The sequence below is a fragment of the Numida meleagris genome, chromosome 6 (genome assembly GCF_002078875.1).
Source record: "Numida meleagris isolate 19003 breed g44 Domestic line chromosome 6, NumMel1.0, whole genome shotgun sequence".
Taxonomy (NCBI): Eukaryota; Metazoa; Chordata; class Aves; order Galliformes; family Numididae; genus Numida; species Numida meleagris.
This window is the reverse complement of record NC_034414.1, coordinates 32,787,256-32,803,804: the sequence shown is the minus strand read 5'-3', so window position 1 is coordinate 32,803,804 and position 16,549 is coordinate 32,787,256. Positions and strand designations below refer to the sequence as shown.

Sequence of the window (16,549 nt, the reverse complement as noted above, 5' to 3'; positions counted from 1 at the left end):
CTCAGTCTGCAAAAAATGAAGCATGAAAGAAAATCCTTAATTTATTATCCCATTGTTTGAAATAAATCAATGGACAATGAAAAGATGTCGGCAAGTATTTGTTATGAAGTTTGTAAAGTTATTTGTTACAAACTGTAGTTTCCCATATTTTTATGATGCAGAAGGGAAATTAAAGGTTACGTAGGAGAAATATCATTCAGTGATGGAAAAGTATTAAAAAAATGCAACCAACAAAGCAGCAAAATTCCCTCCTGTGCTTCTTAACATCAATTACAAAGTCTAATACCTTAAGTCTTAGGTGGAGATTGATTAAAATAATTCAGGCAGAAGAAATGGACAGAAGGAAGCCACAAAGTTAAATCAAATCTAACCTCTAGGATTATGCTTCTTTAGTACAAAAGGCACGTACATATCTACCAAACACCTTTCCTGGCTTTTACAAATATTTTAAAAATTATCTCTAAATTAACCAGTGAAATTCATTTGCTGATGATTTGCAGATACAGAAAAATGAATGAGTATCATTTCATGGTAGGTAAATACAGTGCAATACTATGTGACAAGGAAGTACAGCATCAAACATGACTCCTTTATCTGTTGCAGGTAAAGAGGTTCCATTTCTTCTGCCAAGTGTAGATAGAAAGCTATGTGGTTCTTTCTAATTCTGGACTAATTCTAACCTAAGGGGCTGCAGTTTGACAGCTGGTATTGTTTTATGTATAAGTATTCCTACTCACTGGGACTCAGAGAACAGAGCACTCATTATTAAATGTGACAAAGAGCAAATCTTAAAGCATGACTGAGAGTTAATACATTCACTACTATCAGAAATATGCTCAGAAAGAATTATCACATAAGAAGCTCCAGAAGCTTTAATTTCTGTTTCTGACAATTCAAAACCCCAAATAGCTCAACACAGTAACAGAACAGTATAAAATGGGGCAAATACAAATGTTTTGGAAGTTCAATTTGCTGTTAATTAAAAAAAAAAAAACTTGTAATTTTAAACAGTTATATTTCACCCTAATTGAAAAATATTACAATTATATTTATATTGCATTAGAAAATCTGATACATTTGATTTAGAGTTAATGGAAAACTCCTCAGAAATTGCTTCCCCTCAGCAAAGAACACATTACAATTTAAATATGCAAAGTCACAGTCTTACTGGAAAAGTAAAACAGCAATGAAGCTAGAGATCTGTTTCATGTATATCACAGTGGTGACGGTTTTTTTTCACAATGAAGTAAATGAAGCAATCATGAATTTTAAGCATGAGTGTTTTACTAGCATTACTTAATGTATTCGTAGAATACCTTTGAAAAAAAGGTTTCTTGAGCTGTTTTTTTGCCAAACTTCTAACAATGTTCTAATAATAAAATCATACATCTCATTATCTCTTTAGCTGTTTTGGTGTCACTGTTAATGAAAGAAAAAAAGGAGGAATAAAGAAAAAAGTTTCAAGTATTATACAGGAATGCATCTTGAGGTTGCATAGTAACATACTAAATCAGAACAGTAAGATGCTATTTTCCCCTAGGCACAGGGGCTCATTTTGCTACCAGAAACAATCTAAAACAAATTTCTACCCAAGCTTTGTAGTTAAACATGAAGAGATTTATCTGAAGAAAATACCTTCTAGAGGAGGAAAGACAGCAGAGACTAAGGTACACTAGCATAAGTAGTGCATAACAATAATAAGGTAAATTCCAAGAATGTAAAATTAACATCTGTGGCATATAACTAAGATAAACTGAATACAAAATAAAAATTAAAAATACATATCTCAGCTGAAATGATAACAAAATGGAAGTCATAATGCTTACTAGAATTACACATCACTGTGCAGTCTATTAACAGTTTCTACAAAGAGTTTACATAAGTGGCTACTTTTATACACTGTTCATTCTCACTGCTGAAAATTTTTGCTCAATTTTCAGTAATCTTTTGACAGTCTGAAACTAAAATTACTTCTTCTAAAGTAGCACGTTTTTTCCCTGCAGTGATTTGTTATTGTAGGATTGGCTTTCAACTGCTGAACTACTAACTGATATTTACATTTTTTTGTAGGGCTTGTAAAGCATGAAAGAGTGTGAAAAAGTACAGTGCTACAGGCATATTAATCTTAAAGGCCTCTCTATCATTACGGAGTTAAACCGTGCCTAGTAGCATGTCGTGCTGTGAAGGACTGACTGGTTCTCCATATTCATAGCTTCTTGAATACCTAGCTTATGTTATCATGACGTAAAATTTATCTATAGCCAAAAGATTCTTATGTTCTTCCTCATTAGACAGACATGGCAGAAAACAGACTATTTTTCTTTTAGCTCTACAAGACATTAGTTTATATACCAAAATCCAGGGTATGCCTCCGTAAACCTTACCTCTCTAAGAGTGTGACAGCTTTGTCTACAAGGAATGTGAAGGCTTTAACCAAATCTAAAACATCTACATAAGAAGGGGAAAAGAGCTTTCATACAAATAAAAGCAAAATCTTGATTCTTATAAAAATGTTATGCATTTTAATATAACCTTTGCCTGATTTATGTAAAGCTTTGTGTTCTTCATTTTCCCTAGTCTCTCACATTTTAGTGATATACGGTGCATTTTAGCATTAAGTTTGTCATGAGCAAAATAGTCGGGACCCCCAAAGAAATATTAATACATCATCACTAGTGCCCACAACGTATCTCCAGATTTTCGCTTATTCAGCCTATTTGGGTTTGTTTTGAGTAGTTAGCTGACATTCAGATTCTCCTCACATATACTTACTGTTTTTTATTTGAAAGAAATCCCAAATTGGAAACAAACAGGATGAAATTCAATTTCCTTTCTATGGGAATAGTGAGGGCACCATAGAAGAAAAAAAGCAAAGATTTTTTCTGTATGGAATGATAAAATTTAAAAAGGTATTATGCACAAAAAAAAAAAAAAGAAACATCTCTCAAGAGATGGGAGACGTAAACCAAAATTGTAATAATTGTAATAACACTCTGTAACAATCCCTTCAACAAGAAGAGGTTCAGTGATTGGCAGTGTAGAAACAAATAGGAAGAACTATGAAAAGATGATTGCAGAAGTGGAAGATCATCTTCAACAAAGTTGAAGCACTTACAAATGTTGAGGAGGAAGAAAAACATATTTTACTTGCAAAATTATGAAGAGAAAAATAGAAAAGTGTATATAGGTATGAAAATCAAGATGTATATATGACAAACTAGGAAAAGTTCCTTCTCATTTGACTTTCTTAGCTCACATGTAAGCTTGCAGTATCTAAATCACAGGAGTTCCTATTCCTGTTCCCCATATTCCATGGAATCAGAAACTAATGAGGGAATCCCTGTTAACTACTGACAATTCTTTCAAGCTCATTGATCAGGATATCTTCTCTTCATGTTCTAAAGTCAGTCATTAGATGTAACTTTCATACAGAAAAGATTAAACGATCAGCATGTTTAATACTTAAGCACTAGGGGTTCAGAAGGTTTTAGAATCATCCACTCTGCAACAGAAACAGCATAGAGAGATGCCACCTCCCAGCAAATCAACACTGTTCATACGGTTCCTAATACAGATGCATTCCACTCTGTGGCTAGCTGTACGATGCAGGTTACACATCTACTTGACTGCACCATGCTGGTTGAATAACTTAAGGTTTCAAAATGAAAAAATGCTACACAAATATACTACCTTCATTCATTCTTTCAACAAGTAAGCATTTATATTGGACACTTCATTTCATGTTCTGAAATTCAACTAAATATGTACATCTTTATTTCAAAGTACACACACGAGAAGATGTAGCTTACCTCTCAACTGTGACAATGCAACACAAAAAGCTATACGTATAGCTTTAAAGGGAGATGACATTTGGAATTTACTTGCCTTATTCTCCAGGTGCATTTTCAAAAAATGAAGGTAGGCCACAGGTGCAAATGCATCAGCTGAATGCATAACCACTTTTGCTGAATCTCTGAAATGGAAAGTTATTAGAATCATATATTAATGTACAATTTTACATATTGACAGTGCTAACTCCCTGTGTAAAAGACTGCAAGATAACCAGTTGAGAATCTATTAACTTTTTTTTACAATTAAGAAAAAATGTTTGCCATATAAACTCATTCTGTTGAACACCATGCTATCTTTACTAATTTTCAAAAGGAATAATTTATACTTGCAGATCAGAATAAAGATATTTAGCTAGATATAGCCTATGCAATCATAAATGACATTATATTTTGCATTCCAGAGACTAATAAGTAATGCAATGTTTTCATTTTATCAATGTGAGATTTTTAAAAGTCTGTTTTTCTTGATTAATGCTCCAGGGACTAGTTCTTGAAGTATTAACACCATGTAATATTTCACGCTGAGAAACTGACTGATTTGACCATCTTGCATCTGATACCGAAGACTACTAGACTCAACTTTTTAATGCCAAATGTGTTGGTAGCAATGATAAACTTACTGTGTGCTGACTGAAATTAGTTAATTGTAGTTTTTATTTTTACAGACACAATCTGTCACGTTTTGATTCACAAGAGGCTTTATCTGTTATATCCATCTGCATGGTTTTACTACTTAAGCAAAAGGTAGCTCTAGGAAATAAACATCAGAAAGTGAGAAACTCAGATGCCTTACAAGAAAACTTGAAAATTCGTATAAGAAATGCTGAAGATATGAAGATAATTTTCTTGAAATCACAGTGCTCTTAAAACTTCACAGTATTCAATGAGTTTGGCCTGGGGATTCCAAACAAGATTTCTAGTAATGATATGTGCAAACTGGAAACAGCTGAAGGTGGCCAGATTCCACTGACTTAATGAAAGTGTAAAATTAACAGAAATATTTGCTTTTTTAAAATGTGGCTTAGGATTTAAAATCAGAACTCCTTAGGACAATCATGATCACTGTATTGTACAATAGAGAGAGACGCCTTTAGCATAAGAAATTCTACTTCAGTTTTAATAAGCTTTTAATTTCTTGATTATCAAGTCTATAGCTTCATTCTTGCGAGTTATTAACAAGACTTTTAAGATTGAAATATCATTTATTCTTTTAAATCTTCTTAAAGATAGTCCCTTAAGATTAAAGTAATCCTTTCCAAATGATCACAGTGCCTACTAATTCAAACAGGAATTTTGCAAATCACTTTGGAAATTTTTAATAGTAGGAGCACATTGATGGAAATCATACAAACAGACATTGAGATGGTAGCGATACCTGGTATCTGGGTATCTCCAGTGTCTGAGGATATTCTCAATAAACACCTACTGCTTGCTGTTGAAGGAAACAACAGCAATGGGGAACTCTGGTACTACTCAGTGATGCATTAGTTACTTTAAATTTCAGAAAAGCTTATATCTAAGAGGAAAGATAATATTTTAGGGTTATTCATTGTTCAATTCCGTACAATTTAAATACCTTGCCACTTTTAAAAAATACTTAATAAGTATACTTTAAAAAAATACTTTCACAAAGTAAAAGAAGCTGTATCCCCACATGTTCCAATTCAACAGTGCAGCATGCATGCTAAACATTGATACTTGTGCTAACAGTGCAATAACTGTGGAAGTTTTTAGTACTTATTTGTTGCTCAAGAAGTATTGTAAACAGTAAGATTTCTTCTTATTATGAAATACATTCCTGAGACAGCCAGTTAACATATGGATGGCGCCATAGTAGATATTTGGTCTAACTTGCTAATATTTCTCAATTGATGGCTCAAAATAGGTAGATTATGTGGTGCTGAAAATAGTATTACAACATATATCAAATAAAATATTTTTCTCCAATTAATTCATTTTCTGTCAGCCTTTCAGAACATACATCATTGTTTTAACTGATAAAATGTACTGTATTGTTCAACACTAAATGTAACAAATAGGTGGAAACTGTAAGAGTTATATTTTCAATAATAAGGCATCAATTCAAAACACAGGAAGCCCTGAACTTGGACATTATGAATAGCTTCAGAGATAGTAAAAGTAGTAAGTAAATAATTAAATAATTAAACAACATTAATAGCAGAGAGCTTAAAATAAAAAATATTCACTTGAGAGATACTTAAAATTGTAAGAAGGTCATATTGTACTGAAAGTATGAATTTTCTTTAGGACCATAATTACAGCATGACAGAAAAACAGGAATTTTGTTTAGGAACATTTTCAGAAGGCTTTAGAAAACAACAAGCGTGGTATCTCTTAAATACTGAGCATAAGAAAGCTGACAACAGGCATTCTGGTAAGACCAGAAAAAAAACATCTGACCCCTGGTTGAGTATTTTTATTGCAAAATCTTTGTTTCTCTGCTAAATATTATTTTCAAATATTTCACTCAATTTGGCATGCTTGATTTGTGAGGCATACTTTTTAATGCCTCAGTACAGAAAGGACATGGGGGTGCTGGAGCAGGTCCAAAGAAGGGCAACAAGGCTGGTGAAGGGCTTGGAGAATATACCCTACGGGGAGAGATTGAGGGAGCTGTGGCTGTTTAGTCTGGGGAGGAGACTGAGGAGAGACCTCATTGCTCTCTTCAAATACCTGAAAGGTAACTGCAGTGAGAGCGGGGCTGGTCTCTTCTCAGTGGTGACAGGTGACAGGACAAGGGGAAATGGCCTCAAGTTGCGCCAGGGGAGGTTTAGATTGGATATCAGGAAAAACTTCTTTACAGAAAGGGTTGTTAAGCACTGCAATAGGCTCCTCAGGGAGGTGGTTCAGTCACCATCCCTGAATATGTTTAAAAACCATTTGGATGTGGTGCGTGGGGACATGATTTAGCGGCGGGTTGTTCGAGCAGTATGGTTAGGTTGCGATTGGACTTGATGATCTTGAAGGTCCTTTCCAACCTGAGCTATTTTATGATTCTATGATTCTAAGATTTAATTTAATATTCAAAAGCAAAATTAACCATATATTCTTATATTAAAATGATTCCCACTTCTCCATAACTGACACACAAAGGTTATTTTCTTTCTGATATAGCAGATTTCCTTTTTCAAAGATGACAATGTGAAAACACAGTCACAAGTTTCATGTGACAAAAGCAGCAACCAGTGAAAATGCTACCCAAAAGTAGCATTGCAAATGATGGGCATATTAGATAAGGTTTTGGTGTTGGAGGCTGCAGGGTTGCCTTCTGTGAGAGGAGACCAGGGTCTGTCCCCATGTAAAGTTCCAGCTGGCTCCAAAAGGGACCTTATGAATGGCAAAAGCTGAGCCCATTGGCCACATAGTAGCACCTCTGAATAACTTATTTAAGAAAGGATAAAAAAATGCACAGCTGCTGTGAGAGAGGAATGAGAAAATAAATGTGAGAAAAATAGCCCTCCAGCCACTAAGATCAACACAGGAGGACAGGAAGTGTTCCAGGTGCAGAACAGAAGTACCCTGTAGCCCATGGTGGAGCAGGCTGTTCCCCTGCAGCCCAAAGGACAACACGCAGAGCAGATTTCCATGTACAGACCATAGAGATGAGTCTGTGGAGGAGTAGTTGTACATGGCCTGAGAAAAGCCATAGCTTGTGGAGAGCCAAAACAGGAACAGGTTCCTGGCTGGAGCTGCAACCTATTAATTTTAATCTAGCCGCTCACTGGAGCGTCCATTACTTGTCTCCAAATCAAGTCTTTCTGCCCGAGGTGGTAATGACTAAGCCATCTCTCTGGCCTTATCTTGACCCATGAGCTTTTTCACCTTAATTTTTTCCCCTGTGAAGTGAGAGGGTAGCTTGGTGGGCATTTGTCAGCCAGCCAAAGTTAATACACTGTAATTGTTACATAGGAAAAAATCATCTCCAATGTTTTCCACAAAAACTTTCTTTAGCAAAATGTTTCTAAGGAATTTAGGAATCTTGAAAAATTCATACAGGTTTCAACCTCTAGCTTGTAATTCTTACAATGACATTTAAGCTTCAAAAAAAAACTATCAGGATGTATATCACAACCATGGCTATTTAAACATCTGGAAACTACCAGCTTAATAACATGATTATACAGTCTGTTTAGATTCACCCAGTGAATATGAAAAACAAGAATAAAAACTAACTAAAGTTGTACAAATAACTCATAAATAAGAAAAATTATTATAAACGACATTTAATGAAAAAGAAACTGCAAATATTTTTATTGTAAAAGCTCATAAGGTAATAGATTTTTACATGAATGGTCCTTAGAAGGTATACTTTTATGTTAAAGTAGGAGAGAGCTAAGCAGGGCTAATTAAGCCTGAGAAACAAAATGTCAGTGTAGCTATTCAGTTTCCACTACAGAAATGTATATTTTTAATACAGTTCTTCTTCAGAACAGTTACTTGAGTAACTGTTTAACAGCCTACCGTGTATATATTTACTATTAATAATCACTGATTTATATACTTGCCTTTTCCTATACTCAATCCAGACCACCTCTGTTTTAGCTATTCCTAGTCATCTAAATGGCTTATGAAACCACTCATAGAGAGAAATACATTTAGATTATTATTGTGATATTCTTACTAAACTGGTATTTAGCTGATCCCAAACCAGTGTGCTTTCCTAAACATGTTCTCAAATTCTTTTTAAATATAGTTCCTGCAGGAACTGGTGCCAGGTTAAAAAGCACTCTCACCCCACACTACAGCAACTAAAAATTTCTTACAAGATTTGACATTTTCTACGTAATGTGTTATCAGAATGGCTTCGGTTGGAAGTTACGTAAACTAACAATCTATTTCAGGTACGCAAAGAGATCTTTCTAAAGGAACACTAGGGAATTGTACACCGAATTCCAATGGAATACCCAGATTTAATCTGTAACATGAGAAACCACCAAATATAGCTATGATTGTAAACAGTAAACTGAACAAATTTAAGCCAAAAACTTACACAAGTGTATTTCATCTATCAGTTAAAACCTAGCTACCCTTCTGAAGTACACTTTTTGTTGCAAGTGTTGCAATTCAAATACTGGTCAGGCCACACCTGGTAATGGATAGTATTTCTCTAACAAAATGACACTTTCACAGAATTCTGTCTCTGACACCCACTGGAACTGATAAGACTTTATCACTTCACTAGAAATTGTACCAGATGTTAAATGCAAAAATGAATACTTCCAGACTCAAATTATCTAGTTTTTTAGTTGACTACATAGGACATATTATGCAGCCAACCAATATTTCAGTTCAGCGGACTTCCACTACAGAAGCTTCTAAACCTTTTCACATTTTATCTATTGCTCTTCCTCTCCCTAATGCCATGCAATGGAATAGAGTTGAACAGTTCCCGGTTCTCTGGTCTATATAGACAGATACCAGTGGTATGAAACATTTCACGCAAAGCAAGCAGGCTAACAGACTAACAAGAAACTTACATCAAGACTCAAACATTATCCATATCCCACTACACAGATTTTAGCAATTTATGTCAAAGGAATAAGCTAATCAATATATATTAGATGGATTCACCCAATGTTTGTATTTAAAATATCCTCCAATAATGGAAGAAAAATGTTTTTTGTTATCATTCTAAGCTGCTAAACTTACAAACACTCACTTGCGCGCACACACACACACAGTTAATGGAGCCCACAGGCTACTGATGTGGCAGTTTATCAAATGTAGCTGTAATGAAAGATAAATATTACAGGCAATTCACACTTCATGAAAGGATAAAAGTGTCAGTGTGTAGGTACCAGTTTTACTGCAGGCCATAATCAGCAAGTAAACGAAAGTGCAAATGTCTAAGAAGTTTATAGCTTTCTATGAAGGCCTCGTCTTGTCAGGTATTGATTTAGGTTTTCAGAGGACTTGGCCAGTGTTAAACAAAGTGAGTGTTTGTGAACTTAGAGGACATGTTTTTAACTCTGCCAACAAAAGCTGCCTCAAGCTAAATGTGAAAATGCTCCCATTGCTTTAATATAGGGAAATTGAAGAAACTGTTCCTTACACAACTATTTTCTTCTTAAAGAGAGGGCAGTCCAGAGTGAATGTTTCATATTCTCCACCTTCTCCACAAACATGGACACCATATTTCTCAGAAACCTAACACAAAAGGAGAATTTAAATACATAGGTATTACATTAAAGCACTCAAATACATTTTGCTGAAAACTTCAGTGTGTACCTTCTGAAAGATCACTCATTAAAATAATGAAAAAACTCAAATATCACACAAAAGATTCTTGATGTCCTTGTATTGTGTATTACAATGATCTGTGAATTACAATTGTGTTATATTTTAAGTAGAACTGGTACTGGAGTATTCAGATAAACAAATCAAACCCTGATCATTCTTCCACAAGAGACCGGAGAGTTTGTTCAGGCACACGAATCTGGTTCTCTCCCTTTGGCATAGATCACTTCTGTAAGAAGCTTGTACTGTAAATCAATACAAGATGTAGCTCTTTACATAGCAGCGTACAACAAATAAAGTTTTTGGCAACTGAGTTAACAATTGCTTCCATATTTTTGTAAGTAACTACTTTTGTTCTCAAAAATTTTCATAAATTGAACTTTCCAAGTCAAAAGCAAAAGGAAAAACTGAAGAGATAACAATGTGTTGTTTCCATTCCAAATCATACTAAATACACTTTCTAAGTTGATATATTTATAAATATTCCTGAAGCTCTGGGAATCACACTAAAACAGATAATTACAGAATTCAGTAAATTTCAGATAAGAGACATGACTAACATCAGTGACTGCGGAGCATGAACCAAAGTTAATTTGCTTGAGTAAGAGGAACACAACTGCTGAACAGTTCATTGTAATTCTACATTAATTTACTGTGTCAGTAGGCAGTAATCAAGCAACTGCACCATGCTCTGAGCACAGGGGCACCCTCTCTTTCTCTCCAGGAAAAATTCTGATCCTAGTTATATCACATTTATTTAAATTCACTTAGTTAAACAAAAGGCCTAAGTCCTCTTAAAACTTTTTTTTTTTTTTTTTTAAGGAAAGGGGAAACGATCTGAAAAAACAATACCTCAGCAATGGACTACGTGACCTTGTGGTCTAAGTGGTCTTGAGGTGGAAAATCTAAGTCTCCTTTGCAAAACATGTTAAATCATGTTTTTAAATGTACTACTGGAGACATTTTTCATTTTCCCTTTCATATTTTCTTTAAAAGAAAATGAACAGAAGAAAACCTTTAATCAAGTGTTCATTATAAATTACACTTCTGACACAAGAGAGAACTTCATCTGTCAACAATAGCAAGAAGATTTCTATGGGACAAATACATCAAGAATAATTAATGTTGATGCAATACGAATGGACAACCTACAAAACAGCTAGTCAAAACCTTTTATTCTTCTTTTAGCTTCCATAAAATAAATAAATAAATAAAGCCCCCTAAAAAAACCATAGTATAAAATGAAGGAGAGAAACCTGGACAAGTTCTTTCTAACAATAATCTTTTCCACAGTGAAAAGAAGTCACTTTTAAAATTGGTAGTTCTGCTTGTAAATATTAGTTCCTGTAATAATTATAGGCAATTAACACCAAATACTCAAAAAGTGAAAATGCTTTACTATGTTTGTTGGTAGGAAATCCATTTTTTCAATGTTACCGGCTTTAAGATCATGCTTGACAGCAATTACTCTGGGTGCTAAAGAATTTTTCAGTTCCCGCTGATGTCAGTAGGAACTGAGGACATTCAGCAGCTCTTACTCATAGAACAGACATTTAATGTGCATTTCACAAGTGAGTGGTATTTTAAAGATGTTATCAGTGACAATAGAAACTTGTCTTTTAATCATTTAGAACATTAACATTTTTTCAAAGACTAATACATTTTGTTTTGCAAGCTAGAAATTAGAATCATAATGATACAATGTAGACTCTAATCTAAATTTTGTGATTGCTAGGACTGGTCTAAGATGATCCAGAAAATTAAAAATTACACAACTAAAAATGCAAGTCCAATTCAAAATCCCTAAGAAATATACGAAGAAATTAACTTCTAGGCTATTCATCTTAACTCAAATACACAATCAGACAAAGGGTGTATAAAAGAAAAGTCCAAACATTACCAAAAGAATGGTCCCTTCTAACCTTGGGAACAACAGACAAGGAGAAGAGCTGACTTTCTGACTGAAGTTGAGTGTATAAGATAGAATATAAGAACTCCAGTGCCTCCTGTCCAAGCAAAGACTTTTTTCTCAAGTCAGAAATTGTAACAGCTAGTAAATTCTATGTAACTATAGAAATGCTATTTACATTCAGAATTACTCATCAACTTATACGGCAAGCACACAAATGACTAAAAAAAAAATCTGTCTTTTAGTAGAGACAGAAGTACAGACAAATATTAACATAATATACATTTAGCATTCTATCAATAAATCCCAAGGAGAGTGTGAAGAACCTCAGAGATTTGGCAGGTTGCCAAAAAATTCTTTTGTATGAAAAGCTAGGGCTCCTGGTATGTAAGAAACAGTCATAAAAGAGAACAATGTAGTAATTTAGCAATTATGTAGCAACCATTCCTCAATAATTAAGTACTTATAATTAAAAAACAAACAATAATTCCGGAACTTTCCTTGCCACTGTCCTGAACCAATACTCATGATAAAAGTATGGATAGCAAATCACCACTGTACTCATGAACTCAACCTCCTGTACGTAGTGAGAAAAATATTGGAAAATTAATTCAAAGTTCTTCCCATTTAATACTTCACTATTTTCCCCACTCAATACAATCAGAAGACTGAAAATTTAGGCAGCAATTTATTTTTCCCCAAAGTTAAATAATTTCATGTATGAAATCAGAGCTTTGTTTCTCTTTTAATTAACATCGATGCTGATCAGAACAATAAATTTTGTTTCTTCTCCATCCTGTAAATTTGCTCTCACTTTCTGTCTACCAGGATTTCTGATGTTGAAGACTTCCTTGGGTTGCAGAATATTTTTCAAATCAGAAACCTCTCCAGTTTACAGTTACTGATTTGTTTTAATCACTCCTTAAAGCTAACTAAATATCCAGAAAAGGCAATTTATTAGTACTTTGACTTTCATAGCAAGCACATGCAGAGGAAACTGCTACACGAACAAGCATCAGTTGTGCAGTCTCCCTGACAATGACCCAATAAGCAGTTACAAATACTCAGCCTGTGAGCTCTATGCCTTTCTTCCCAAATCTCCCATTCCACTGGGAGTTGGCAGTGAGCAAAACTATATACTAAGACAAAAAAGTGACAGAAAAATAGTAATGACTGCATTTTGTTTTTCCAAAAGAAGTGATGCTCCATGCAATTTCTCGCTATCTACTGACTGACGACCAGCCAGTACCCAAGCAGTAGCCGCCCCCTCAAGTCAACTCCCCACAGCTTTATTGTTCAGCACGATGCCATACGGTATGGCACATCCCTTTGGCCAGTTTGGGTCATACTTCTGCCCTCTCCCAGCTCCTTCTAGTCCCCTTGCTGGCAGAGCAGGTGAGGGCCAGGTTAGGTATTAGGAAAAGGTTATTCTTTGTCTTTGGGCCCCTCACTGCAAAAAAGACATTGAGGCCCTGGAGTGTGTTCAGAGGAGGGCGACGAAGCTGGTGAGGGGTCTGGAGCACAGGCCTTATGAGGAGTGGCTGAGGGACCTGGGATTGTTCAGTCTGGAGAAGAGGAGGCCTCATTGCTCTCTATAACTACCTGAAGGGAGGCTGTAGTGAGCTGAGCCTCTTCTCTCTTGTAACTAGTGACAGGATGAGGGGGAATGGCCTCAAGTTGCGCCAGGGGAGATTTAGGCTGGACATTAGGAAATACTACTTCTCTGAAAGAGTGGTCAGGCGCTGGAATGGGCTGCCCAGGGATGTGGTTGAGTCACCATCCCTGGAGGTGTTCAAGAAACGTTTAGATATAGCATTGGGAGACATAGTTTAGTGGGGTTGTTGGTGGCAGGTGGATGGTTGGACTAGGTGATCTTGTAGGTCTTTTCCAACCTAGCTAATTCTATGATTCTATGATTCACCAGAGGGTGCTCAGGCACTGGAAAAGGCTTCCCAAGGTCAAGACACCTAACTGCCAGAGTTCAAGAAGCATCTGGACAACACTCTCAGACATAGGGTCTGGATTTTGGATGGCCATGTGTGGAGCCAGGAGTTGGACTTGATGATCCTCATGGGTCACTTCCAACTAGGGAAATTCTATGAGCCTATGAGTCTTTGGCTCTTTACAGCACCTGTTCAGCAACTACTAAAAGATCAGTGTGTTATCAAACTTGTCTTTCTCCAGAAGTCAAAACGTGGCCTCATACCAGACACTACGAATAAAATCAACTCTGCTTCAGTTGAAACCAGGACAGGGTTGTTAATTCACTTGAGGACAAAAAAAGAGTAAGCTCACTTTGTCACAGACAACATACAAAAGCACACTTTCAGGACAATTATTCTCAGATTGTACGTAGCTCAATGTTTGATTCTTCTACTTCAAACTGAAAGAAGATGTACAAAATCTGGTCTTCTTATTCTTGGTTATACACCTTTTCTTGAAATAAATAGACAAGCATTTCCATGCTTTGATGACTACAAACCCCTAATGCACAGAATTAAGTATATGCTCGGGAATAAATTTCGTACTCAAATTTTGAAAGGCCCTACTGTATGCATTCAGACTATGTAAAATGCGATACAAAACCTTCAGATGGTGACAGCTATGGAGAAATTTTATATCACATATGATCTTGTCACAGCCATTACTTGCTGTTACTTCTGACTTTCTACAGCATTGCATTCAAATTACAACTTTGTCTATGAGTATTCTTTCAGTAATACAGTAATACCTCCAGAAGATAAGGCTCCATTTGATCCAGTGTTTTTCCAAGATGCTTATCTGGATCTAAACCTGAAAAAAAAAAAGAAAAAAATTGTTAAAATATGTTTTATGAAGTACTGTTCTGACTTTTTTTAATGTAGCACACCTCCCATAGAAATTAGTCCCACTGTATCTAAAATAAGTTCTATCACAAAGAAAACCTCCTTTGTCAGAATTCTCTCATACCCTTCGGGCAATGTGTTTTCATGTTTGTGATGAATAAGGCCAATTATTTTTGTACTGCATGCCAACTAGATAAGCTGTTGTTTTCCTTCTCCAGAAATTTCAATAACCAGCAAAGTAAACACATGAGTTCACAGTAATAGATAATCTACACAGAAACCACATTCTCAACTCAGAAATTGAGCTGGAAACTAGAAAGTTTCCTTTCTAAACTTCTGTTAAATTAAAATTCAAGTTTTTGTAGTTTCTGCAAGAGATACATTAAATCATTGGAAAAGGCAAACTATTCCTTAATAAAAAACAAACACCTGTCACACTTGTCTCACAAAAAAAAAGGCAAGAATTAGAAAGGATGGAGATATAAAGAGAGTTCGGATTTACAGAATATCTTTAATGTTTTACCACCCGATGCATCACAAAATATTCTGTAAGATGTCTACATATTGATTTACTTTTTCTAGACAAGAAAATTAAGCTTTATTAGCATTTGATAGTTTCAATAACTTGCTTCTCTGAATCCCTTTCTTGGCTTTTTGGCTTTATGAGTTTTGCCAGCTTAAGGCTGCTACATGGTCACTTCTCAGGAATAAAACTAATATTGGCAGTAATCAGCACTGGGATAAAAAAAAAAAAAACACCAGGAAAAACTGTTTCAAGAGCTGACATACTCATCAGTGAGTAACCAAATAAATATTCTAGTTAGATTTCAGAGGAAGTGGTCAAAGATCTCAACATTCAAAGTTGTGGGTCTCAATGGCTGCTTATTTAGCAAAAGCCATTCATTAGTACTTGATGCCGCTACGCAAGAATAGTTATTGCGCCTGCACGTGCGACCGAATGAACCCGGAAGCTCCAAAAGTTGGGAAAGTACCCGTGCAGTCAAAGAACCAACTAGAAGGAGGGCAGCCAGCCAGCCCATGACACAGAGCCTTGTGCACTGTGCATGACCGAGACTGTGATTCGACGCAGAGCCTCGTGCACAGCGCGTGACCTAGGCTGTGATTGGACAGAAGTGACGAAACCAGCGTGTGTCGCGGATGCGGTCAGGTGTATGGGTATAATACCGGGAGTGTCCCGGGGAATAAACAAGTTCTGCTTCCACCACATCGGTGACTGAGAGACTCCGTTCGAGCGAGCACGGACAGCCTCGCGTCGGAAGGATGGACAGCCGTGGGAGGGGATAGCAACACAAAGAAATAAAGAAAAACAAAATGATGACTTCTAAAAGTGAAGATACACTGGAAAGTTTTCAGTGATCACATTTCCTAGTACTCATCACAATACTTGTCTGTTTCTTCCTAGTGTACGGTATCATCGAAGAGCTGCCACCAGAATGTCTCAATTTAGAAGCAATTTCTAAAGCATGTTCCTTGCAAAGCACTTTAGCTCACTGATGATAAAATTTGTAACATAAATGTATGGTTTACTCTTTGCTGAGTTCAAATACCTGATACGCCTTTTAATTTTTACAATGATGCTCTTGATATATTTAAATTTCAGTGAAACTAAATTAACAAAATAGAGTGAAAGAGATTTCAAAACATAGAAGTTTTAAGTATCTCATTGAAGTGCATTAAAAATTCCC

At 35.7% G+C, this 16,549-nt stretch overlaps 1 protein-coding gene across 12 annotated transcripts in view; it reads right to left on the bottom strand.

Moving 5' to 3' along the window:
* DPH6 (diphthamine biosynthesis 6) overlaps positions 1-16,549 on the bottom strand; it is a 216,523-nt gene that overhangs the window by 143,180 nt on the left and 56,794 nt on the right. For all 12 annotated transcript variants that reach the window (XR_002440236.1, XR_002440237.1, XR_002440235.1 and 9 more), the window contains 3 exons: positions 14,750-14,811; positions 9,925-10,019; positions 3,886-3,973 (listed from right to left, as the gene is read on the bottom strand). Coding sequence is in view for 9 of the 12 variants with exons in the window: in XM_021401712.1 (XP_021257387.1) it covers positions 3,886-3,973; positions 9,925-10,019; positions 14,750-14,811 (245 nt within the window). In the remaining 3 variants the exon portion in view is untranslated. The remainder of the gene's footprint in view (positions 1-3,885; positions 3,974-9,924; positions 10,020-14,749; positions 14,812-16,549) is intronic.